A 27,754-nucleotide genomic window follows, 5' to 3' on the forward strand; every position below is an offset into this window, starting at 1 on the left:
CTTTGGCAGGAGTCAGACAAGTATAAGTGTAATAACATGAGTGTGACCATTATGAAATTATTTAAATCGATATAGCCCATAATAAGGGTGAAAAATATTTTATAGAATAAAAAAAAGTTTATGTGTGATGGGACTTACAGAGGCACAGGCTAAAATCCCAAAGAATCCGACCCTCTGGATGAGTTTCTGCACTGCTACTTTTGCTCTAGTGCCAAAGTCCTGAAAAAGGGCAGAAGTAGGAAAAATGTGTGATTTAATTTTCCACAGAAACTTGCTGATGTTAGCTGATAATTGATAAAATAGTGTATATATACCATATGCATAATGAAGTCTTCACTTTATTTACAGGAAACATCTCAAAACTGTTTCACAGATTTTTACTAACTAGCAAATTGCAAAAAATAACTATAACTTATTATTTTTCTACAGTTTCTATCAGACACACATCACACTTTCTTTGTGAATACTGGATTAAAACAGACAGATAAAACAGTTTTCAAATGTATAGTTCATATACTAAATTATTTACAATTAATTTCTGGTTCATTTCAGATTGAAAAGTACATTTGTTTGGATTCAAATAATTAAATTAAGATACTGAAACATTTATTGAGGACAAATTAGAGCAAAGGGTTTTTCCAGTGTATTTCCTCAGCATTTCTGTGGAACAGGGAATACCACAAAGGTGTGTGAAATAAATGAGTGCAGCCGGCTGGAATGTTTTTGAAGTTATTTCTAAAAAATGCTTTGAAACCATTTCAAATGCCACATTAAAACAAATGAAGAATTTAGCATGGAAACTTAATTTGGGATAACATTTTTATCATCTAAAATCTGCCTTGAGGATTTCTCCATCATCACTGAACATTAATGTTTCAACTTATCTTTAAATTATTGCCTTTATACTGACAGTAAATATTTCCATTTTATATCTAAAAACTTATTGGTGTCCAAACGGAACGAAAAATGAGTGGAAAAGCTATTTTTTTAATCTCTGCTTGTTTTTAAATGAGTAGAAAGGAGCAGCAGCTGCAACAGGAGGATTTTCTACATCCAGTGCATCTGCCCTCAGCAAAAAGTTGTCAGCAATTATTGAGCAAGATAACAACTGACAAACGAAATAATTAGACCCTCATAAATAAGATGTACAGCAGTACAAACTGTTTTGAATGTAAAAATAGACATATTTAAATGGAATGTGGATCGAAGTGATTTTCACTTACTAAATCTTAGAATTTGAATCTCATAACCCTCCCAAGTTTAGGTGCTTCATTTTAAATGATAAAAAACATTTAAACTCAATACCTAAACATGTACTTTTCATAATATTTGCACTATTTAAATTCTAATTTAACCACCTTTAGCACAATAAATGTGAAACCTATTAGTGATGAGGGACTTTTGGTGGGTAAAAGGTTGCTCGCTTGTGTAAAAAAATATATAAATCTTAAAATAAACCACTTTTCAGAGGGGAAATTAATTTATTTAAATGTTTGAATGAAAAAAAGTTGGCTCACAATTAAATCAAGTCATGTGCTAAATTTCTGACCGTCCTGCCGGCATAATTATCTTCAAGTTCACAGCAAAAATGCTGTGATTCACCTGCCACATAGTCTAAAAGAATTCCAGGCTCATCTCTAAATATTCTTATTCATTCTAGGGAAGTGATAAACTGGTTTTAGCATGTCTGTATCTGACATCTAGTGCCAGTTAATAATTCAATTGTCACTGAGAACGTGTGAACAGGAGAACAGACTCTGGTCAATCCTGTGACTCACAAATTCTTGCTTTTTCTGCTTTTTCTACTTGCCCTATCCCTCTTGACAGCTTCACAAAAGCCTCTTTTCACAGCAATGACACAGATTTTCCCCCAATATACCTTTTCTGGGAAGAGGAGCCTTAATCTGTGTGGATTTAACCTAAACTAGTTCTGGGAACACAGTGGAAATGCAAAGGAAAAACCTGATCCTGGACCTTTCTTTTTTTCTTTTGGGATGAAATTTTCAATACAGGTAATTTTCAAAAAATGATTACTTTCATTCCATGCCATATATTCCAATGTTAAATGTTAATTATCAAAATGAATTGTTTTTTTTGCTAAGAAATGGTTTAATTCTGGGTGGAAACTTTTAAAACAATAACAAAAAAAATATACTGAGGATATTGTATTTCCAAAATATTTGATGCAAAATGTTTTATTTTGTAGGCCTTCACATGTTAATAATAATAATTTGATCTGTTAGCAGTAGAGAATGTGGAATTTACAGCCGGACGGCTTTCGTTATTATTATTTCTACATTTGTCTGAACTTTTTTAAGATAACTGTAAGATTATTCTTTCTTTGCAAATTTATGTAATTACTGTAGTGATATTTCTGTTTTAAAACTCTGTGAAGCTCACAATATTTCAAAGTAATTATATTCTGATGTGAATAAGAATTTGATTTAGTCAACTCTTCATAGGCAACCACTGTTTCTTTGGTATCTAAATAAATATTTGTAAAATAAAGCCTGAAATGTATGCTTAATTTATCCATACAGAGAATAATGCTGATAAATAAGGCATTTTGACATTTTAATTTTAATCTGTCTATTACTGTAACAACTGTGTATATTATAGTTTGCACTGGCTATGAAGTTATGTAGGTGTTTTACATTGAAAGCAGAGTTTTGTGCCTTTCAGATTAAACTTTAAAAGTATTTAATATTTGTAAACAGAATAGTAATTACTGTAAAAATGTCACAAGTAAAATTCTTGATTTTTTAAAAAGTATATGAATGTTAATTGAATGAATGAGACATCCTCCATTTAGAGAGAATACACACTTTTTACCATTGACTGCTGATATGAACACATAATTATGTTGCTATTTAGGCAAACTTTCACCTTAAGTCATTTATAAAATTGTTTATGTTTCCTGAACCAAATAATTATGTTTTTATAATATTTCCTGAGGTTTTTCTTGTGCGAAATGATTAAAAAGATGCATCTACTGCATTTTAAAATCCAACACTATAACAGTTAGTGGTCTGTGTAATTATTTCAAGTCTAAATATCTTTAATGAATGTTAGCTGTATGCAAAGTAGGTTTTTACCACTGACAGCACTTTTTTCACTTAAAACAAATTTAAATCAACTGACCGAGAAACAAAAGAAAAAACAAATATGATTCATATGAACTAACAAGACAAAAAAATGTTTTGTTTCAAAAAGTTAGGCCTCAGTTTCAAAAAAATCATATTAATTAAAAAAAGAGACGTGGGAGGGGGCTGGTAATACACGAGCATACCTAATATGGTCAACAAAACCAGTACAGTGCTGATGACATTCTTTACGGGGTGCAACCAAGCGGACAGGAAATTTGAGAGACATGGGAGGTCGCCTAATAAGGTGGTGGTGGGGGGAGCGACGGGACACAGAATCTGATTGGTTTACAATTTGAATTTCTGCCTCCACTGACGTCCAATCATGAAGGTTTCTCCTTGGAGTAGCCTGTAGTTTTAATTCTTGCCTGTCCTCATGTGTGCATATGTGTGTGTGTATGTGTGTGTGTGAGTGTGCACGTGTGTGTGAGTTGCTCAGCTGGTGGGAGACGGGGAGGGAAGGAATGCGTATGGTCGGTTTACAGCTGAACCGCTGAGGACTGTGTCTGGACCAGGGACACCTGACAACTGCCGGTGCTGCAGCGCGGACAGAACCCTGCAGAACCAATCAGTGTCATGGAGACGGCCCGCTGTGAATCCCATTCATTTTCTGACATCATGACACATGCATTGTTTACATTAGGTGCCGTTGTTGAGCCTTTTGGCTCTTGCAGTGAGAGCGAGCATGAAAATATCACCGCAGGGTGAACAAAGGGTCCCCGAGGAGGTGAGGGGAGGGTGTAGAAGGGTGTGTGTGTCCATGTGTGTGTGAACTTGTGACACTGTGATTTACTATAGTTGAACTATGTACTTGGACTCTCTCTATTCTGCATTTCTGGACCAGGGAAGCGTCTATCTTGGATGGCTGGGGTTCAGACATCCAGACTCTGTTGTTGGCGGCTTATGGAAAATCACCATCTTTGCCAGGCAGCTTGCCAAGGGCTGCCTGTCGCTCCCCCCCCCACCCCCCCTACCCCCCTCCACCCCCGTCACCGCCGGCCTGCAGGGCTGGGCTTAGCAGCAATTACATTTGGTAAGATCTTGTCAAGGGTGCAGCGTCATTAAAACTGTGGAGGTTTTGGTTCCGGATTTGGCTGCTCGGCACAGATGCTTTACTCGAAGTCTGCACAGTCACCCCACATGGAGCTGATCTCTGTGGGGAACTCGCATTTGATCTGCTGTTTATAGGTTTGGATCCCCCACCCCCCCACCGCTTTCCCATATAATTCTGCCAGTCAGATTAACCTATTCCTCATTTGAATAGGCAAATCATAAGTGTCCCTCAGAAACCACATTTTACCGGTTTTGTCTCCCACTCATTACAGTCATGTGTTTCATGAGCATGTGCTGCTTTTGTGTAAAACTTATTAAACAGATCTGGAATGTATTTAAAGCAATATGGTACAGCAACATGTTCATGATTTCAAACATACAAATGCACCACATGGTTGGTTTTATCAAGGTAAATATACTGTAGATCAATTTATGTTATAAATAAGCAATAGCGGGGATGTTCATCATGAGATTAGCATTTATGGAATTATGTCACTTGGATTATGAATTGAAAATAAGATTAAATTCTTATTAGGTACATGGCAAAACATGACTCAGAGTATAAACACAGAAGCATGTCCTGTCTGCTACACTTGATAGTGATAGTTTGAATATCCGTGGTTACAGTTGCCAGGTGACAGTTATTAGAAAAATCCACAGGGAAAACCCAAAGACAGAACCGTTTTTTTTTTTACTTGACATAGCAATCCAAAGACAATTACATGAAAATTGATGTTTTTTTTTAATATATGTACTGACATACTGTAAATGTAAACAGGATGAATTTTAAAGTAAAATACAAAGAAACTATGATAGATAATTTTAAAATCTAAAATGCATTATTGTACAATGTGATGTGTATGTTGGATTTGCTGAAAAGTTCCTCAGGGGGTTTTCTCATAAAAAGGACACTTTTCATTGTGAAAAAAGTTGGCAAAGCAAACACTTTGTTTTCAGTAGTCTTTGGTAGTGCTGATGGGGTACAGAGTTCAAACATAGACAAAAAGCAGGCAGCGACAAGGCACTCTGCTCCATGTGGAAAATTAAAGTGTCAGACAAGGAAAAATCTATGCATAGCCTATACACAAGTCAACACCCACGCACATTTTTTCTCTCCCTCTCCCTGTGTTTTCTTTTTTTTTCTCAATGAAAGTCTTTCACACAGAGGACACACATCTCCAAAGCAGCCGCGAGCCCCCCGACACGAAGATGGCTAAAGTTCATCTCATTAACTCCTGACAAGCCCGCGCCTGCTCTCTCTGGCACAGGAAGTGCAGTGATTAAGGACTCCTGACGCAATAGAAGCTACAGTCCCCTTTCAGGAAAAAAGAAGAAAGAAGAGCTACGCATTCAAATCTATCCGGACGCACACACACTCACACAAAAAATGCACCCCTGAGTCCACGTTGACAAATTCTTTAACAAGCTGTGGTTAAAGGGAAGCTGGTTTTACTCTGACTCACCCCCCTCCTTTCAAACAGTTTACTGGAAATAAAGAGGGAGGAGGAGGGAGGGGGCACTTTCAGAGAAGTCACGTGATGGGGCCGGGCAAACCACAGCACAGAGAGGCTTTGAGTGCAGTAGGCCAGGGGGGAAGGCAGGCATACGCCCAGCGCAGATGGCCCTGATTTGAGTTACAGGAGATACAATCCTGGGAGTTGGCAATCAAGAATTCACAGCCTGTTAACCCCTTCCGTGCCGGATGAAAAAAAAAACCACAGGGCAGGAAATAACTTCATTATCAAGTTACAAGCAATCATGGACTCGATCCATGCAGGATCCTCGGAGACGGTCTGTGTCGATACAGAGGATTCCTCTCCAGCACACCGGGCGCTCTCGTACAGAGCTAAAGATTTAAGAGGGGAAAAAAAGCTGATGTTCATGACATCAGCGTCTGGAGCCGTTAGAAAAGGCATGACTTCATTATTCTTGAATAGCTCTGTTGAATGAATGAGAAAAAAAAAACCCAGAGTGCTCTGCTGCTGTGCATCACGTGCACTTGTGGCAGGAAGTTGGCACGTGCAGGCTGGGAGAAATACCACTGGGTTTAAGTCAAACTGCTGGCCCCGACAAACCTCTGGGACTTGAGCGGAGGGGACGAAGTCAGCATCTTAATCCTGCTCTGCTGCCACAGGATGGAGAGAGTGTTTGTGTGTGTAGGTGTGTGGGAGAAAGTCTGAGTGTGTGTGTGTATTTGGAGTGGGGTAGGGTTGAAAGGGGGTCACATCCTTGTAGACAAAATTTAACCACTTCCTGTCTAATACACAACGATCCAACGACACCACCGTTTCTCCAGTCCAATCCCAGTGGAATCTTTTTCCACCCCGGCCTACTACTATTGATTTTCAGCTTTCAATCAAAATCTTGGACACAAATCCACAGCAGATGTAAGTCTCCGTGTCCACCTGAAAAGGTGTGAAAAGGGTAAACGTGGAAGTGAAAGTCAGAGAAGTGAGGGATCTCCTCGAGCGAGAGAGGGAACCCTGGGAACATCCGAATAATGGTAAAAAGCCCTGGCGAGAGAAAAAATGTTTCCGTATGTGGCAGGTCTTCGCTGGTGCAAGCAACCTGCCTCCAGATGCTGTCCAATCACACACACACATTGCATACATACACACAGCTGCCAAATATCATCAGAGAGAGAGAAAGAGAGAGAGAGCAATGCACAGCAGGAGACGAACAGAGTGCGTGAGAAAGAATAAGAGCATAGGAAGAGTGGGACAGAAAAAGAAACAATGTCAGAGGGAGAGAGAGCGAGACGGAGGCTGTGCACTGAGACAGCAGCAGCGTCACTTCTAATCTGCCCTCGCATGGATGCGAGACCAGCAGGCGATGCTCCTCCTGCGACACACTGTTAGTTTGTTTGGGAAAAGACACGCAGTGGCTCTTCGATGTTCAGATGATCACTTAGACAAAAATCCCTCTTCCCCATTCCGCCCGTTTGTCGCGCTCCTCCACTGTCTCTACTCTTTTCTTGCAGTTTCGGTGGGACGCGCCACTTTATCAGTAAGTGATGTCAGAGCTCCACTCTCACACATGTGGTCCAAGCATCAGGGCTGCTGTGGGTGCCAACCTGCCCAGCTGTCCACATATTCGTAACAGTGGAACTGACAGCAGGTGCTGCCCCCCCCGGCCCTTGTTAAACAGCCGCAACGTCTCTTCGATACGCTTCTTCCTTTTATCTGTTTCATTATGAGCATCTCAAAATGTCACTTTGGTTCACACAGAATCTATGCTGATAAAGTTGCTGATGCAATATTCATCTTTAAAACAGTGACTCACATTTTCCTCTGTAAAAGATCAATTTGTATACTTTGTTAAAATTCTCATTAAAGGGACAGTTTTGGGTTGGCTTTTTTAAGAAATGTAATGTATTACTCATGACATTGTTTTTCAAAAGTAATATTAGTACTTTACTTATTACTCCCTGCCAACAGTTATTCGTTATGCTACTTGTAATATTACATTTCCTTTACACTCCTGTTCTGGGGATACTGATGGTTCATGTCACTAATTGACTAATTACATGGCTACTACAACTCGTAGTACTTGAGCACAGTTTCACAAAATAAGGAGGTATGTGTCGTCACTAGTACTATTAGAGCAAAAAATGGGCAATTCTTAGCGTTTACTAACATGAAAAACTTTTTTTAACATTTACATTTTAATTTAACATTAACAGACAACTTTGTTGTTGGTTTCACAGTAAGTAAGTAAAAAAAAAAGAAAAAAGGCTACATTAAGGTAGAGAGAGTGTGTGATAGTCTAGCAACTTGTCCAGGGTGTACCCCCATGTCAGTTGGGATTGGCTCCAGCACCCCTGCGACCCGAGTTTGGATAAGAGGTTTAGGATAATGAGAGAATAAAAGTTGGGGCAGTGCTTGGCCCGTCTTCAAACAGAAAAAACATGGCGGCCTGCTCACAACCTTTTTCAAATTACAGTCCAACAGTTGAGGGGAAACATCATATCTGATCAGTGCAGCCGAGTTTGACAGTTTTGTGAGCTGCACTGGGCCGCACCATGTGGAAATCTATCTGAATGGGAGAGGGACTAGATGCTTCTGCTGGAGCAATTAAAACATGAGTTAGGCAGATTTGACTTCTTTCCAGGCTAAGCTTGATGGCAACTTTACAGACTAAATCAGAGATGAACTACCATCAAACACATAGTAGGAAGTCTCCTTCTCTTCTTTATGTTCATTCATTACATTCAAGTCAAACATCAGAGTCATGTGACGGACATCACAGTGCCTGTGTTGTTTCATCAAATTATAGTTCAAATGATGGCGTGATTTTAAACACGTCACTGTTTTAATTTGCCTAACCATCACGGTTCTTCAGACCGCCGAGAGCACAAATGGGAACGTAGTAATGTCAGGTTGTGACGTTTGTTTTAAGGGTTACTGTAATAGTATTACTGAAATTGTAATTCATTACATTACTCATTACTGGGGAAAGTAATAGTATTACTGTCATGCATTACTGGCCATCACTTGTAAGGGATGCTCTGAACCAATGTCTTGCCAGTTAATTTTTAAAAGAAGCAGGAAAGGCAGCGACAGTGTAAGGCAACCCCTAGTATCTCAACAGAGATCCCAATGGTGGACCACTGATTCAGGGTGGAAATAAATTATACTTATTTTGATACACAACTACTTTCAAATTGAATCATCTTACCTTAATATTATAAATAAGTAACATTATTGATATGGATTGACTTGCTTTGTTTTAAGATAACGCCTCGCTTCTAGAAGCAACACTGGAAACAAGTGAAATAATGTTGGAATTGTTTTCCACTACAAAAGAAATGGCTAGAATTTTTAGTATTGAGAATAAAAAAAAAAAATCCATTGTTTGTTTCACGCAACAGGATGTTAAGGCAGAACATTATAATGGATGGCAGATTTATAGCCAATCAGAGTTCAGATAATAACTTTAAGGAAAGAGAATACGGTGATGTTTTAAAATGAGCAGGAGCAATTTTTTGTGACATTTGTGTGACATTTTGAAACATAGAGGAACACAGAAGAATACGTCCAGGATGTAAGGTAATGTCTTCTTTTTTGAGACTACATCAGAATAAATGAATGACTAGTTAGAATTAACTTGTTTCTCTTCCCATTTCCAATACAAACACACACACACCTCCTTTTGTAGTTACTTGAATTTTCAAAGGCAGCTTGCAAGTACTGAACAATTGACATCTAAAGTATGACTTTTCCGTAAAAAAAAATCCTGTATGCATGCTAAAAAGTGAAATAAATACTGTAAACCAAAGGAACACACCTCTAAATCACCCAGTGATCCTTTGGGATACCCTCAATGAAACAGGATTTATTTGTTGAGGCCTGGTGCAGATTATTCACAAGTACAGGAGCAAGTGAATGGATTGTAAAGTTCAAAACCATTTATGGATGCAGATGTTTTACTGCACATGACCTGTCTGACGTTTTGACCCACACCGTTGGGAGAATGAAAAGCATTCCTGAGGATGAAGACTGTGTCAGGACAGACAGGTCTGATGAAAAGCTTTTACAAACCCACAGCATGCTTCCCCTCATTCCTGCTCCTCCATTCATAATCACAAGAGGGTGAAAAAAAATATTTACAATGAGCTGTTTGGCATTGTTGAAACATTTGCATGGATTCTTGATATGGGGAATTTCAAAATGAAGGGCCGGAAATGGCAGGAACATTTCACTAGAGTGCATCATTTCTTTTCTCTTAGTCATAACGTTGTGAAAGCATTTAATTCCCGCCGTACTGTTGAGACACCGGGGTGGGGCTTGGTCGTGGGTCAACACACACACACACACACACACACACACACACACACACACACACACACACACGCATACACACGCACACACACACACACACACACACACACACACACACACACACACACACACATATATACACATACATACACACACACACACACACACACACACACACACATACACATACATACACACACACACACACACACACACACACACACACACACACACACACATATATACACATACATACACACACACACACACACACACACACACACATACATACATACACACACACACACACACACACACACACACACACACACACACATACATACACACACACACACACACACACACACACACATACACGCATATACACACATACACACGCACACACACATACACACACACACAAATAACTGTATCAATGCAATATCGATTAAAAATTTGAAAAAAAATTTGGTATCATGCTTTAACTTTATTGTGTGTCTTTTTGGCAAATGATGGAAAGAATCTGTAACTGTACAAAAAGAACAGTGTAACCTGAGCATTCCAGCGGGTAGTCATGAGAGCAGTGCAGGGTGGCCGTAAGTGGGATAAACTCAGGGACCGCCTACAACAACAACCTGTTGTTGTTATTTTATTATTTGTATTATTGACAACAAACAACCTGTTGTTGTTTGTTGTCAATAATACAAATAATAAAATAAATAAAATAAAATAATAAAAATACAAAAAACAGAGAAGCTTGGATTAAAACACACACACAGGGAGTGTGACTGCATTCTCTGGTCAGGACACCATTACTCAGTGATATCTTTACACAGTTAGTAGTTATTTACTGCTATATTAGTGTTCTAAATGTACAGCCCCTACTGAAAAATGAAGAAATTATAAATCGATTATGGCGAAAATCATAATCAAGATTACTTTGCAACTCGCAGGAAGACGGGACTTTGCTGACATTAGCTAATGTTGATGTAAATATGCAAATAAAACGGATGATGCACTGGCAATTTAGTGAAAGCTGGAAAAGAAAAAGGATGCGTCGGATTTATAACACAAGACAAATGAGAGCATCATGCATGGTGGTGCAATGTGCCTAAATCGTCATTTGAAGAAGAAGAAAAAGGCATTGTGAGGGTTAAAGGAAGTGTGTGGGGTTATTAACAGAGGGTGCTAAAGAGGCTAAAGAGGATGCAGAGAGCAGTGTGTCACCTGTGCAGACTGGGTCTGGTCGAGAATCTCTTCAAACCTCTGGTAGTCCTCATCATCGGGGTCCGCACCGGACAGACGAGCTGCACGGGCCATGAAGTAGGGAGGAAGCTCTCCTATAGCTGTACCTGCACCCTGCTCACACACACACACACACACACACACACACACACACACACACACACACACACACACACACACACACACACACACACACACACACACACACACACACAAACATTGTTAATTACTGCTGCTCAGCTGTTTCAAAGTTGACTGTTTACAGTACTCCCTGGCGTGATGTGCTTCTGTACATTGTTTTGGCAACACAGGCTTCTGTCCCAACATGCCAATAAATCTGAATTCAACACAGCTTTAAGAAAGACAGAGAGAGAGATGTCAGTTGGTATTTAGAGTGCAGGTAGTTTATTGGTATTTACTTTATCATTTGTGACTGACTTTATTGGATTTTTATCATTATACATTATACATTTTTGTTCTAAAAAAAATATCTTATCATCGTGCTAATTATTATAACAACCATGTTAGCATGGTTCATGGGGGGGTTAAAGGAGCAAAACTATCAATATCCACGATCCAAAGGAGCTTGCACTGCTTGACGCCTGGGATTGTGCGATCAGAGCACTTAATGGGAATAAAACGGAAAGGATTTACGAGAACGAAAATCCCACAGATTATTAAACGATCATGGATACATAAAACACAGGCCCAGGGAAGGTGAAAAACCAGATGCCACTTCTAAACAGCATATCCACACAGTGTACCGCTAACTGCTCTGTTCCAATCTACTCTGGACATGTGGAATGCAGTGTTTCTGGAAAATTTAAGAAGTGCTAACAAGCCCAGGGGGGTCGAAAGGAACCAAGATATCAATATCTGACAGCCAAAAGGAGCTTGTAGCTATAAAGCGGTGGAGCCTGTGTGATTGAGGGGGGCTTAACAGGAAGAAAGCGGAAGTGATTTGAGGGAAATAAATCCTCAGCACTTGGACGGTTCACCAAGTTCATACCGCCAAAACATGAGGACGGGGGGAGAGAGGGGTGAGCGGGTGAGGGCTACAGACTTAATTAACACAATGAAAACAGCCGCCAAGAAATGCAGTGTTTTTGGAGTTGCTCACAGCTCATTACTTTAATGTTTCCAGGCACAGGGGGAGAGTAGGGGTTCAAGGGGGTTGAGAGAAGATGCTAAGGATACAGTTAGTGCAAGGTACAATTACAGATGGCATATAGATGATTTCAAGCCCCTACACATCCTTAACATCTGCAGATGAGGAAAAATTAAGCTCTTGAACTGATATTAAGTTGTTTAGGTCGAACATGCACAAAATCACAGCTTCAATCTCTCTTCCAGAAGAACATAACTAACTAATCGCAGCCACATTACTTGTATGTAGCTGGATGGCTGAGCCAGAAGATGATTAGTGGGTAGTTAGCAACCATGGCAGCGACAACAAGCCCAAACAATCATTCTCAGGAGGCGGTGCTATCCCAAAACCTGGCAGACTGCATCTTTAATGTGGACACCCTGTTCTCTTGTTAACACTGCAGTCTTTGATGAAATCTGCCAGTTTTTTTCCTCATAATGGAGACGTGCCCTAATCTCCCTGGCAGCTGCTCCATTCAATAGCTCTGCCTCTGTTTGTGAGCGTGCATGCGCCTGTGTGTGTGTGTTTGTGTAGGGGGCACTGAAAGACGTCCACCTGCGCAGTGGTGGTGTTTGAAGTGGAGCACTTAAGGGAGCTGCAGTAGTGGACAGAGAGGCTTCAAGAGGGAACAGACAAAGAGACAAAGAGAAAGGAGGAAAGAGAAAGGAGAAAGGAGGAGAAGAAGAGGTAATGGTAGTGGTGGCGGGGAGGGGAATGTCTCATGTCTCATCACCAGTGTGTCCAGAAGATGGGAGGCTGGCAGGAGGAGGAGGAGGAGGAGGAATGCTGCCGTGGGTGCTCTAAAAACTGTGGGTGCAACAGGTGTTTCCAACTGCAGAGCTGACAAGCCTCAACCGAGGTCATGCCCGGCTGGGGTTACACGGGCGTGGTGGTGAATCCGATGGGATTGGGTGGCACATGCACACCCACAAACACAGACTCCTATATCACACCTCAGAGCATGCTGCTGCTGCTGCTGTGGCTCTAGCTTGGCTCGGAGAAAATGTAACGCCAGTTTGAAGCCAGAAAAACTAACATGCTACACCAACAAATCAAACATAGAGATTTTTTATGTGGAGGATCGGTGTGTACGCACACAGACACACACACACACATGCTAAGTGGGATGTTTTAAAACGATGTGTGACTTATACAGCAACAATAAAATTCAGTTTAAAGTGAAGCTGTCTGTTTAATTACTTTAAACAAATGAAATATTTTTTTTATGGTAATCTGCATATGAAATAAAAAAAAACATTTTAAAAAGGTTATAATGATCATCTACTTATGGTGATCAATTTGGCCTATAACAAACTATTGCAGTTTAAATGTGAATTTGTGTAATGGAATGATTATCCAATATCGAATAAACTGAAACATTTTTATGGCATGTGTAAGTATAGTTAATGAATTACAAACAATACGGAAGCCTGGGGGCCAATTACTGCCTGGTTCCTGTAAAGCTCTAGTAGTGAAGAAGCAGCTGAGAATTTGTATTTCCCCCTCACCTCAGGCCCTTCCACATTATGCAGAACAGGGAAACAGATAACAAAGAATGATAAAAATCATATCACGTGTCAGTGACCAAGTTCTCTTTTCTCAGCGTTCGGCACTTCTGCGTTTCTCATGAAGAGAAAAAAAGTAAACTGCCGGTAAGAGTGGTCTACTGCAGTTACAAAGAAGTCTATAATGAAGTGTGACTTCTAGATCACTACACCACATATCTGTGTGTGTGTGTGTGTCTGTGTGTGTGTGTGTGTGTGTGTGTGTGTGTGTGTGTGTGTGTGTGAGACAGTAGCACAAGCCATTGTCAGTGGTTTTATGGTAACCCTGAGACGTGTGAGTAAATGAAAAAATGCATTATACCACAAAACCGCAAAAAGGTTTTTTATAACATAAAAGAATAATCATTTTATATTTCTACCACCAATTGGTAAATGTTTCTGTTGTGGACCTGAGAAAAAGTTGTAGATAAAAATATTTCACCTTTCTCAGCAGCCACAAGGGGCTGGTTAGAGGTGTGAAACCACCAACAATACATAGGGGAAATTCATGGTAAGGAGCTGGGGGTTTCCACAGCAAATGACTTATCAATGAACACATCTGCATCTACGTGTGTATGCAGATTTTGATAGTTTTAGCTTGAGTCTTTGCTGGTGTAGACACTGCAAAAATGTATCAAAAGTAATCTAATATTAGGGTGTGAGAACAACAGTGTCTTTCACATGGCTCAAGGGAGATCTAAAATATTTCAATAATTTTCTGAATTAGGATGTTGACAGAAAGAGAATACACAAAGTAACAAATAAATCATTTGTGCACCTAATTTGGAGTCCTTGGCATGTATAGTTTGACGCTGCTCCTCAATTTTGGTAAGTTTCATGTTTCTACCACCCTCTGTCTAATGACACCTTTCAAAACCAACTGGATAAATTCAAAAATGCATGGTGGTCAATCTCAAAACAAGACTGTTTTTCTTAGTGCATGAGAAACTGGCATTTGGGAAGATATGAGGTTTTCACCTGACAGCAACAATATGTCAAGGCACCCACTTTGAATACTGGTCAAAGCTGTGGCCAATGTGCAAGGTCAATGCAAACTGCAACCAAAACTGTATTGTTTATAAAAGCTTAACTCAGTGCAGATTCTGCAGTCGCCTGCTCTGTAGCTGTTCCAGCCTACAGCGTGCACAGCCAGTGTGTAACAGGCACTCACCCACATACAAGCTTCCAGGCGGACTTTGGAGATGATGGTCCAGAGAGATATGCTTCCCTGGATGGCAGCTGACCCCACCAACCCGTCCGCCCCTGTGGTCTCCACGCCCACCTGCTCAGCATCAGAGCCAGGTGCTGGTGCATTCTGCTGGGGACAGACTATTTGGTCTGGATAGGGAGGTTCGGGGAAATCCACCGAGCCGCATTCATAAGCTGCCAAGGTCACTGATGCTATGTGTGGTCCCTGAGAAAGACAGAGACAGGCGGAGAAAGAGTAAGATGAAGAGAAAAAGAGTAAGGAGGAAAAATAGAGTGGGAGATATGAGTCCACCTGTTGGAAGTAGTTTTGAGTCAGAGGAAGACCCCTTTGTTATTAAAGTGGCAGGCATGAGTCAAACACTGATTGATGACATGAAGACAGTTATATGTGGGCCGGTATCTAGGCTGTGTCTCCTGTATTTCCTGCAGCAGTGGAACTCTTCCTCTGCTTTTCACCATAAACTAGTATAAAGAGTGGATGTGCCTCCTACTTTCTGTATGAGTTAAATAGGCCATTAGGAAATGGAGAAAAACACATAACTATGATTAAACTGGAGCGTTATGCTGCTTCATGCTGTTTCAAAGTCTACAGGAGAAGTGTCAACAGATAAAGAGTGGAGGGCCCCGGGTGGAAACAATCAAGGATGGAAACCAAAGCTGGGGTGTAGAAACCATTTGGTATACACACACTCACCACACACACACACACACATTTGTATACTCATTCGCTTAAACAAATGAACCTCAAAGATATGTCAAGGACAAAGAATGGAAAGCTGACAATATGTGAGGTTCCTGAAGTACAGGGGGAGATTCTCCCTACCTTACCCAGGTAACAAGGTAACATGCACATACACACACAAACGAGTGCAGCCATCTGCCCACCGGAGGGGAATAATCAGGAAGAAAAGAGCAGCAGAAAAACAAGCAGGCTGTAAATACAGACTCTCTTCAGACTGAATTTATTAATGTTTGACTGTTCCTGTTGTAAGAATGAGACATTAGCATACTTAAGGACCCGCTGTCTTTGATAGGGCCTGGTCTGGTTTCCATTTCTGGCTCTTGTTTATTTACTCACTTCAATTAGGCTTCCAGTGAGAAAACAGAGGAATCAAAGGAAGGAAGAGAGATGCAGGTTGGATTTCTCGTGTGTGGTGAAAAGTTTATTGAGATGCCAGCTCTGTGTTCTTCTTCAAACCCCCTAAAACAAGTCATCTCAATATCCACAATGCTGCCGAGTAGAGAGATTAGTAAGGCCACACACACTCACAACAGAAATACTTCAAGAGGGGAAATCTTCATTTCAACACACTTTGGGGACTGAATAAATAAATAAAGTACCAGTATTGCTCAATTGTCCAAGCAGAGCCCGATCAATTTACTGGTCGGCTGATAAAATCAGTTGATATTGGCCGATATTGACATATTGGTATCTATTGTATTATTATAGTCTGATATGCACTGATACTAATACCTTTTCAGTGTTTTTCCTAGATTTGTGGAGTATTTGGCAAGGGTCTGGACATCCTCCACAAAGGATATATTACAAATTTAAATAAAACATTTTTTGAGCATTATTATTACTTTTATTACATATTTGTGCACAAAAATTCTCATTAGGCCTAAGCCCTATAATAGTTGAGGAAACCCTGATTTTTAAACAGTATATATTATGCGAGAGAAAAAAATACTTGGGGTGTTTTAGAAATGGTGTTAGCTATTGATCATTATAAATCCTTATTTAAATGGTAGGCAGATGATTTTTCATTTCTAGAATTTGTTAACAATGTATAAACTATAAACATTAATGTTGTATTTTGTATCATGTTATATGTTTAAGAAAGCAGACTTCCGATAACCTCTGCAAAGCCTTAGCATTGCAAAATTGGAGCTCAATTCACACAGACAAGCTCTATTTTCATTCCAGCTTTAAAAAAATCACTATATCAGCCACATCATCAGTAACCAGTGAATTTCTTCCCTATAAAATCAGTATTGTTATCTGTCTCAAAAATCCCATATCTGTCAGGCTCTGTAAAATAACTTAAATAATGTATCAAAACATGGTTGAATTTTATTCATCACGCCTGCCTCCAGGGTGATTTCATACAACACACCTGTTTTAAAGAGTAATTTAATTTCCTGTTGAGGTCAAATTAAAGGTGTGGGTATGTGCACTGGCTTGCTGAAGAGCACAAGACAACAATTCCTATGAAAACTATGAGGAGGAACAAAGGAACTTTTTGTACAGATGTCTGTTTGCCGTTTTACACTGACTCATAATGACAATAAGGTTAATAACATCATCTGAGAGCACAATGTTTGGTGATGTTTAATACTGAACAGGATCCAGTGAGGAAGAAAAGGTCATGTAACTTTGCATATCCTCTGTAAGAAGTCATGTTACAACAATGATCTTGATGTATCTGAAATGACAGAGATTATCAAACAAGTCGGTAACGCTGCTGTTATCCCTGCAAATAAAGGCAAGACTATGGAGTGGGCCAGTGTACTCTGTCTATTCTTTGTGTTTACAGTCATGCAATGTGTACAGAAAAAAGGGTGCTCCCAGTGACGCACGGGGGCAGTTTGGCATTATGCAATGTAGCACCAAAGCAATCTGGCAAACCTGGGGTGTGGCTGGGACTTCCGTAGCTGCATGGGACAAAGCAGAACACGACAGGATGGGACGTGGGAGGGCAGGACAGTGGCGTGTGAGGCAACAGGAAACTGCAATGTCTTCTGTCTGGACAATGCACTCCCTTTAGATGATAGAGATTAGTTTCTATACACAGAGTATTAGTAAGCAGGCATAGTCATATTTATATTTACATTAGATAAATTGTCTGATGTTCAGACACTTATTTTCTTACAAAAGCAGAAGACAAATGGGGAAATCATTAGTGACCCAGTGGGAGAAACTCCCAGCACTGACCCAGTCAGATTGGATACTCCCCAGCCTCACATCCTCCCGTCCAACTCTCCAGTAGGATCAAACTACCTTATATCCACACACATATACTTTCTGCACACAGACTCCTTGAGCATAATGTTTGCGTGGCCAAGAAACACTATATTCCTCTTGCTCACACCTTCCACCTCTATCCCAGGTAATATGTGTTTACCAAACACACACAGACAGCCTGCCAACAGAGAGTGTTGCGTGACTCTGAGTACCTGTTCCCTCTCGTTCTCTCCCTCCGTCTAATGCTGTGTCACTGCTTCTCACCTTACACAAAAGCCCAGTCCTCTCATGTTGTCTAGGTGAGTCACTATTAATCTTCAGCCCAGCCCACAACATCCAGGTAGCTGCTCTGTCTCATTTAGTTTGGCATGATGACACACACGCAAACTAACAGGCCCACAAACACACGTAATATCTCATAAGAAGGCACAGATGATGATTAGTATCAGGATACAAACTACACAGTGGGGGAAGTTTTTTTTTTTCTTCTCTGAGGGAAACCATTGTTCCATCTTATACACTGTTTACTATAAACAAAGTCGTGGTGTGTATGCTGAAATAACTATTCCACCTCCTAACTGTGTCTACTTTGAGATTAGCCGAATGTTGATGATGTTTGCAGCCACTTAAATACACGTCAGTACTGACAGAGGCACAAAGTTCCTTTCTCTGACCCGATGGGATCCACAATGGAGGCAACATTGCTGGCATTCCTGTGGCGACCTGCAGAAACCAACGCCTGGCCTCCAAAACGAGTGGGATCCCCACTCCTGGGTAAAGTACATCCACGCAGACTCGGAGGAGACACACACAGTTTGGATTCGGCAATAAAGTATGTGTGTGTGTGTTGATAATATATCATCACTATTACAACTCACTGGTTCTTTTGTTATTTAATTCTGGTCCTAAAATTTAAAGGACCTCTAAGGGGGTTTTTTTTCCACAGGGAGAGCAACTTGTCGTACTGCTGTATTTCTCATAATTGTGTGTGACAGTGAAGGAAATGTTGTAGCACAAATGTTTTTGCTAATCTGATGATAGGAACTTGTTAACACCAACATGTAGGCCTATTTGGAAACCAATGCAAGGAAAGAAAAAAAAATAAAGCCATAAGGAGAGTGCAGTAGCTCCTTTACTGCCAAACAAAAAAAGGAGCAATCTAGCAACAAAGGCAGCAGTGAAGAAGAAGACTACAAAACTAGCAGACACGGATGTAAACAATGTAGGAGTTAATAATTGGATGGCAAATGTTTTAAGAGGAAGAAAATGCATTCAACACATTTGTTAAACCGTTTTGCTTTTGGGTTAGTAAAACTGAATATTGGCACAGCTTTTGAAAAGCTGGACAAAGCTCTGAAGCCCAAGGTGTTCGTTATCAGCCCTGTAAGAAAATATTAAAGAGAATAGGACCACATTCTATATCTCTTGAAGTAACCTCTTGTCCATAAAGATAGGTGTTGACTGACATTTGCTAATTTTTAGTGATTTATGTGGCCACTATCCACTATGTGGAGGATGAGGGCGAAATGATAACAAATAACTTGATGTGTTGTAAAGTGCTCTTTTAACATCTATCCTGGAGAAGGGACAGCGATTGGCTACGAGCAGGGCGGTTGCAAAAGCACATGAGCGGAAAGGAGCTTCCTCCCAGTGCCACAGATGAACAAAATGTCTGTCAGTGTACCCACTCAAGTAGGAAGTGAAAGCAGGTTGGCCAATATTTAGCTGCTGCTGCTGCTATGAGCGACTAGCATGATCATAAAATAATAATAAACTTAATTTGTATAGCACCTTTATATAAATATAGTATAGTATAAATAAAAACAGAATCCAATAAAATAAAATCATCATACAAAGAACATAAAAGGGAGGATTAATGAAGCATACGATAACTTGCATTTAAGTGCATAAAGTGCATTTTTAAAGGAGATTTTTTAATTGGACAGAGATGTTGCTAGCTTGATCTCCTCCGGCAGATAATTTCAGAGTGACAGTGCCCTGATAGCATATGCCTGGTCGCCCCTGGTTTTGAATCGAGATCTAGAATCTTTAACATGGATTTCATTGGAGGATTTTAAACTACACTTTTGTTGGAATCAGTGAGGACTGTGGCAGCGGCATTTTGAATCAGCTGCAGTTTAGAAAAGTTGTGTTTGCTTAAACATGAGTAGAATGAGTTACAATGTGAACAATGTGATTGTGTGTCTGGGCCTATGATAATGACTTACGATTTATCTGTATTCAATTGAAGGGAATTGTTTGAGAGCCAGACTTGATGTCTTAAGAGTGATTTATTGGTTGTTACTGGTGGGCCTAGATAAATATATCTGTATGTCATCTGCATGAAAAAATCAGCTAATATTGTGTCTGTGGATTATGTGCCCAAGTGGTAACTAGAGAAAAGAACAGGGCCAAGGACTGACCCCGAAGTGCTGCATATTTGGACAGTCTATCACATTCTTTGGTCCTTGGGATCCACTAAATAGTAACGCAAATGTTATAATATTTCTCACTTTTAAACAGGGGATATATAAATCAATACTTCATTTTATGTGACCTGGTGTGCACATACAGATTCATAGCAAAATGGAGCAGTGTAGGTGTGATGAGTTAAATTGCAATGCAGCTTGTAGTAGGGGGCTTTTTACATTTTATTCAAATTCTAATTCTGGATGCAGATTAACCATAAACAGATGTATTTGAGTGAATGCACCCATCATGACATTTAATCACATATCACATTAAATTAAAAAAATAGCACATTAGCATTCGGAAGCAGTGATACATGACAATCAAATGTTGTGTATTGCACTACACTTTATATTACTTTTAATTGTGTTGCCACATTATACAGTCCCTAAATTAATGTTTTTACACAATCACAAGACTCTAGCAGATGCAGCCCACAATGCTACCAGCCACGGCATGAATGTTAGTTTATGGTGGCAAATGTAGTTTCTTCCGAAGCCCCAAACCAGACATTAATGGGTGACCATAAACTGACCAGTTCTCAGTGACCACGACCACAGGACGGTCCAGTCATTAACAGGTCACTGTGGTTGTCAAGGGCCATTGAAGCACATTAGACACGGTCCGGCTAGCATAACCTGTTAACCGCTCCTTACAGTGGGAGACTGCTGGAGGCAAAGCAGGACAAACATTAGAGGTTGGTTCGTTATGAAGAAGCCCTGGTCAGGATCTCAGAGGGAGGTAGGAGAATGCTGGACTGGGTCCAGTGATGGAGCAGAGACAGAGAGGAGGGGCAGGGGTGTTTAGAAGTGGGTGGTAAACACACACACACACACACACACATACGGACTGTGAGATGCTGGAGGTTTGAGGGGCTGGTCCCAGTGATTTATCCCTGTGGTTTTACCATATGACTTCATGTTCAGAAACCTCACCCTGACTAGCAGACAGACAGTCACTGACCCCCCACTGAGCATTGGATTATACCCTTGAGAGATAACACTTTCATTTCAATCCAAACTATTTGAAGCTAACATTATATTTAATATATAAGTTCAGGACTAACAGTATTAAATTAAATAACCTCACGCTGTACACAAGCTAAAAGGAAAATTAAATGCAAATATGTGTTTATTTGCAATTAAATTAACTGAGTAGGAAATAACATTTTAGTCTCTAACAAATTATTATTATCATGGATATTACAGCTAGTTTTCTGACAAGGGTACTACCAGTTTAAATGTGTAGGAAGCAAATAACACATTTCTGAATTAACCAGAAATTATTTTACACAGTACTCTGTGTGTCTAAAAGCTCTAGACTTGAAGTGAAATAAACCAGCTCTGTGCTTAGTTACATGATAATGTAAAATATGCAATAAACAGATTAAATGTATAGAAATTTGCATTTCATTTCTTTGCTTCAAAAATAATTAACTTTTTAACAGATTGTTATGGGAAAAAGTTTTTTCATTGTGAAGATGCTATGGATGATTTAAAAACCTCAACAGTAGCAGTTGCCAGGTTACAATTTAGGCTTTTTAACCTATAAATAATAGGGACACTGAACAGCAAAATGTGCACTCCAAAATAAATACATTTTCATTTGTTACATTAGTGATATTTAAATATTGCTGAGGGATCCCAGGAAGAAAATGAAAACAGCTCAACAACTTGTATTTTGTGTATCAAGAATTGAGGGTGGACACATTACCTGATAACACTCAACATTCAAAATGAATAAAATATTAGATGAAATGCAAACTACAAATAATTTTGATCGATTACTGACAAAACTTTTTTCCCGTTATGTCACATTTTCATTATAAAACTGAAGTATAACTGTATAATTACTCAAAATATAAGGTGACTAAAAATGGCAACCACCAAAAGCTGAGCCTGGTTTCTACTTTATAAGTTTGTGTTGAGCCTGGAATTACATCAAAATACAATAAGTGTACATTCATTCTTTGACTGTGTTTCATTTGGTCAACTAAAACTACTGCAGGGAAACAAAATGTTGGTCCTCACACAAAGTCCATCAGAATTAAAAGGAGACTGAAGCAGTTACCTTTACACAGACCCACCTGAGGGTGTGAAATGGTGTGATGGGTTACTGAAAAAAGCACTGGGCGACCTTTAAAGTTGAATTTCATAACAAAACTATGCTTTAAATAACTTAAGAACATGCAGTCTGCCAGCAGCGCTCTGGTTTGGTCTGGTAAGGTTTGGCTTGTTCTGGCAGGGTTGTTGGTCTCGTTCCAGACTGGCTACACGCTAAGCCCACTTTGGACCAGGATTTGCTTCCTGTGGACTGTGTGTGTGTGTGTGTGTGTGTGTGTGTGTGTGTGTGTGTGTGTGTGTGTGTGTGTGTGCATGCATGTCTTTCAGAGCAAATGGTTATTGTACTTGGTATTAACAGGACTCCTGGGGCCTCCAAGACAGAGACAGACAGACGCATGCCTTGGATGGCTGAGGTGTGACAATTAAGATTGAGGAGCCATTGAAAACACCCACCCACCCACACACACACACACACACACACACACACACACACATGGATATCTCCTTTACACATCTCTCTGGTATTTTTTCAAGAAGTTTTGATGATGAGTAACTCAAAAGATGTTTGGACAGATCCATGTCTCCAACCTTATGACAAAGAAGATCAATTACTTAAAAATCATAGATGAAAGCAATCGTGCTATTTTTTCCCCCCTTCTTTTTTTGGGCCAAAATAAGTAAAAGCCCTTTTGTGATATTTCATATTTAAACCAAAAGTTACATCCCCCTCACCAGCAGCTGCAGATCCATAACTTACCAGTGTAAAATTCCCAACCAACATATTTTTATGGTATGTAAGTAATACTGCCCGTTCAGTAGTGAGAGGATCAAATCCAAGCGATAAAGTTCTGACACACTATCTAGATGTAGTTAAAAATGAATGGCTTCAAATTGAATTTAAGAGGTGTTGAAGTTAAAGCGAGAGAGATCCGTTACTGCCAGCCAGTGGTGAGTCAAGAGTAGCTTTTCAGCTTTTCAAAGAACTGCTGAATTTGATCCTGATGTGTCACTCATGGTCCGGATAACATGCATGCAAGGTATCAATTCTCACTTTGGTGAACAGGGATTATGCTGTTGAGTCATGTTTGACACAGAAAGCATGTAAAGCGAATTAAAATAAATAAATAAATAAATGCTTATATATACAGCAGGTCAACACCCATCAGAGTAAATTTAAGTCTTTTTGAAAAGCCGACCAGAGCCTTATCAGCTATTAGGTCAGAAACAACTCTCTTATCAACACTTATCAGGTGATCGCAAAACAAAAAAAACACAAGTCGTGGAAAATTTACTCCATACAGGCCAGCGGGACTGTGTGAGTCACAACTCAAACAAAGCAACCAGGTTTCTGTTGATGTGAATGAGAAGGTGCCCCATTGTTTGCTTCTGGGGTTGTAGCAAGGCTCATCACTGTAAAAGCCACACAATGGTCAGGTGAATGAGGGCTAGTGTAACACACACACACACACACACACACACACCAGTCCTTTGTCCGATACCCAGCCATGCTGTGACCGAGTTTCCCTCACCCACATGTTCTTGTCACTGAGAATGTGTGGGTGGACTGCACTTAACTGTAAAACGGCATATGAGCAGGAGAGAACTGTAAGGACTTGAGCAGCAGTGGTTGAGTGTAATAGTCACAACAATGCAGGGACAGTGTGTGTGGAAGCTACACTCTCAGACCTGCTCTGCACTTATAGCGATAGTTGGGGCTAATTAAAGCTGTGCTCCTGGTAATTGCCAACAGCCAAAACTTAATTTTAGGGGATTTGCTGGGGAAAATCTGTATATTCTACACAAACCTCCTCTGCAACCTATAATTTAGCGATCCTAAAAGAAACTGAATATAGAAAACTACAGAATGTGCGTTTATTTAGATGAGCCACTGGTTTATTTTTTGAAAGACTAGGCACTGTAAATCATAAACACGCTACAAACACGGTTAGATTTTTTTACTATCCAAAATTATTGCTGTTGTCACCCCCCCCCCAAAAAAAATAAATAATTCTCTCAGAAAGACATCATGTACACCTCTCACTCATTAAACAGCTCAAAGCTAGGACGGATTGAAAAAAAGACTACCCCAGTTGCTATTATGTAAACAGCAACGTGCGCGGCTTCAATTATAATGACTTTAATTCTTTGTTGCTGTTGATTTAACGTTGAGCACAACAATTTTCATGCTGCCCATAATGACTTAATGGCAACAGCCATTACTGAAAGTAATTTAATGGTGGATGACTCAGATGAGCTCTCTTCTAAAATATTTACAACATTCCCAAGCTTTCAAGAGTCACACTCATCGCTAACCCCTTCTCAGTTAAAAGAGGATTTATGGAGGGCAGTGACACTAGTTGTCACTAGAAAACAAATACTTAAAAACCTAAGTGGGGATGAAAGCCGGTGCCACTCATATTTGTGATCTTCACAATCATTATGGCAGATACATGCGCAGGTGCAGGACTCTCATTGAGTGTAAGTGTGCCTCTGTGTGTGCTGATCCTTTCCTATGCAGCCCCTGATGAAATGAGATCTCTCCACTGCTCCTGCATGATTTTATTGTTTTCATGGTCTGTATTATAAGCACCCACCCACGACCTCCTCCCTCAAAGCAGCTGGATAAAATACACTTGATGGTGTGCCAAGAAGTGTGCTTTTTTTCTTCTCCACGCTTGAGTTGCAGGGTTTTATCTTTCTCCAATAACCAGTCCTGTCCATGTACAATGATCTCCCGCAGTCTCAGCGGGACGCAAACATAGAGTGGAGACACAGGGCAGCAATTGCCCATGTCAGGGAACAGGAGAGCTGCCACTTCTGCTCTGGTTTCATTGACTCGAGGTGTTGCATGTTACTGGCTCTGCAACCCCCTCTGTTGGTGGCACTACAGTACTCTGATAATATAATGTTTACTGCTTCCCGCCAACCACGAAGGATGCGTGCAGTAATATGTGATGTGCAGTCTTTTATTTAGAACAAAAAACCTATAAGCAGTACAAGATTTTCATGTTCATTTTACAGAGGTTAAACAGAAACCTCACATCTAGCAGTTCAATGACGTCGACACTGTGTCGGCAGAGAAAAATGTGACCACATATTTACTGTAACTGGAGGAAATTAAAAATTAGGATCAATTGAGTGGTTAGGTCCAGAAAAGGGCCAGACACATGATGACAACTGGGAAGGTAGGGGAAGTCATATGACAACAGAGTCACATGTTCTGTCATGTGAAAAGAGTACTACAGGACATTGATGGTTATTGATCCTGCTAGTATTGATGCCTTTTTACATCTTACAAGGAAATGGGAATTACCAAAGAACTGCTTATGTAATAGATTACTAGAAAACTGGAATGTAGGGAAACTCAGGGAAATGTATTTGTTGGTAGTTTTATTTTTGGATGTGCTCATCAATAATCTGATATATTTGTCTTTTCAATTTTCATTTGAAAATTGACAATAAATTAATCTTCAGCAGTAGCCTTGATGTGAATTCAAATATTGATACTTGGTATAAATATTATGATACAATATGTAAAGGATTACAATACTACTCTGCACTGATTTTTCTGGTTTATTAACATCTTAAATCCACTGGCACCCTCTACTGACTGTCAATAGCAATCAACTGGGTCAGTTATAAACATTTGACAATTAAGAAAAAAGTTGTTTTTTACAAATACATATTAAATGGCTTTAATTAATTTCTATGAAACGGATTCATTTCTACATACCATATGTAATTACAGAGCATAGTCATTGTAAATTTACTTGTGATATACAATATTGTTTAGCAGAGTGTAATATCGGGCTGTAAGTGCAGCTTATGATTATATCTGTCACCAAAATAATCACGTGGGAGTGCAACTAACAATGATTTTTCTTCATCTATTCATCTAGTGCATATTTTCTTGAATGCTTGTTTGGTCTATAAATTGTCGAAACAGTCCATGGTATTGTCTTCATGCTTCCTGTTTTATCCAACCAACAGTCCAAAACAACCAGAAGGTTGGTAAACTATCATTGAAGGGAGTGCTGGCTAATATATCAATATTATATTGCTATCATAATATGAGATTAGATACTGTCTTTCAGTTTGAGTTTTTAGTCTGAGTTTAGAAGTTGTAAGATTGTAATATGGCAGAGATGTTGTTAAAAGGCTGCATTAGAATAAAGTGATGTGATATATTGAACTTCCCAGACAGTTCTAGCTGTTCCATCATTTGCCTATTGCTGATGATTATTTATCAAAAAATTTTTAATATTTTGTCGAAGCTCAGAAAAGTCAACCCTGATACATCACTGCAATAACAATATTGAAAGAATATGATCGGAAATATCAAGATATCTGATATTTCTCCATATCACCAAGCCCTAAAAGAAGAGAAATTGGAAACAGCAAATTGTGGCAATTCTTAATTTAAAACCACCCTACTTTAAACTGATTATCAAACTGCTGCCATTAATTTCCAGTGCCAGTCAAGTAACTGCTTAATTGAGTGACTGTTTGTGCTCCGTTCCTCGCAATCAGGTGAAGGTGAGGTGAAAACGCAATGAGTGTTTCACCAATTTGTCAACTGGAAGAGAAGCTGTGCAATAAATGCTCATTGTAGCACTTCTCCCATGAGCTAGTGTATATCTCCACTGGTGCACTTGTATACCACTTACAGAGTAGCTGTGTTGGTGTTCTTTCTGATTGTAGACATGGGGGTAAATCAAAGTCAAGAGCTTTCAAACACAGACGCCCACTTCTGTTCTCATTTAGTAGCATATTATTAAGTCTTATGGACAGGAAGCAAACAGTGCCAAAAAGGTCAAGCTGCAAGTGTTAGACTTGTACGATTGTGGGGACATCTTATCAAGTATTAACAACTTGTTTGACCCAGTTATAATCACTGACCCAGTCCTAGTTGCTCAAAACAGGACAACATATCTGATGGCACTCACCACTGTTCACTCACCACAGAAATTCTTAAATTCTTTTTTGGTTTTCAGTATCAGAAATATCTGTCAGAACCCAGAAATCTAGATCTCACTGAAGAATCTCAATGGCTCCTTGAAGCCTCTACAGAATCTACAGTAAAAACTCATAGTTCAGAGAGAGGAATCAGATACCAGAACAGACAGGGTTCTTTAC

General features: G+C 39.7%; 1 protein-coding gene across 7 annotated transcripts in view; it reads right to left on the reverse strand.

The window, feature by feature from the left end:
* LOC131986535 (vacuole membrane protein 1-like) overlaps window positions 1-27,754 on the reverse strand; it is a 65,907-nt gene that overhangs the window by 26,631 nt on the left and 11,522 nt on the right. For 5 of the 7 annotated variants that reach the window (XM_059351538.1, XM_059351539.1, XM_059351534.1 and 2 more), the window contains exons 6-8: window positions 15,084-15,326; window positions 11,204-11,335; window positions 139-219 (exon numbers count right to left, since the gene is read on the reverse strand). In XM_059351538.1, the coding sequence (XP_059207521.1) occupies window positions 139-219; window positions 11,204-11,335; window positions 15,084-15,326 (456 nt within the window). The remainder of the gene's footprint in view (window positions 1-138; window positions 220-11,203; window positions 11,336-15,083; window positions 15,327-27,754) is intronic. The other 2 variants (XM_059351541.1, XM_059351540.1) reach the window with 1 other exon arrangement.

This window comes from Centropristis striata, chromosome 15, assembly GCF_030273125.1.
Source record: "Centropristis striata isolate RG_2023a ecotype Rhode Island chromosome 15, C.striata_1.0, whole genome shotgun sequence".
NCBI classification, from domain to species: domain Eukaryota; kingdom Metazoa; phylum Chordata; class Actinopteri; order Perciformes; family Serranidae; genus Centropristis; species Centropristis striata.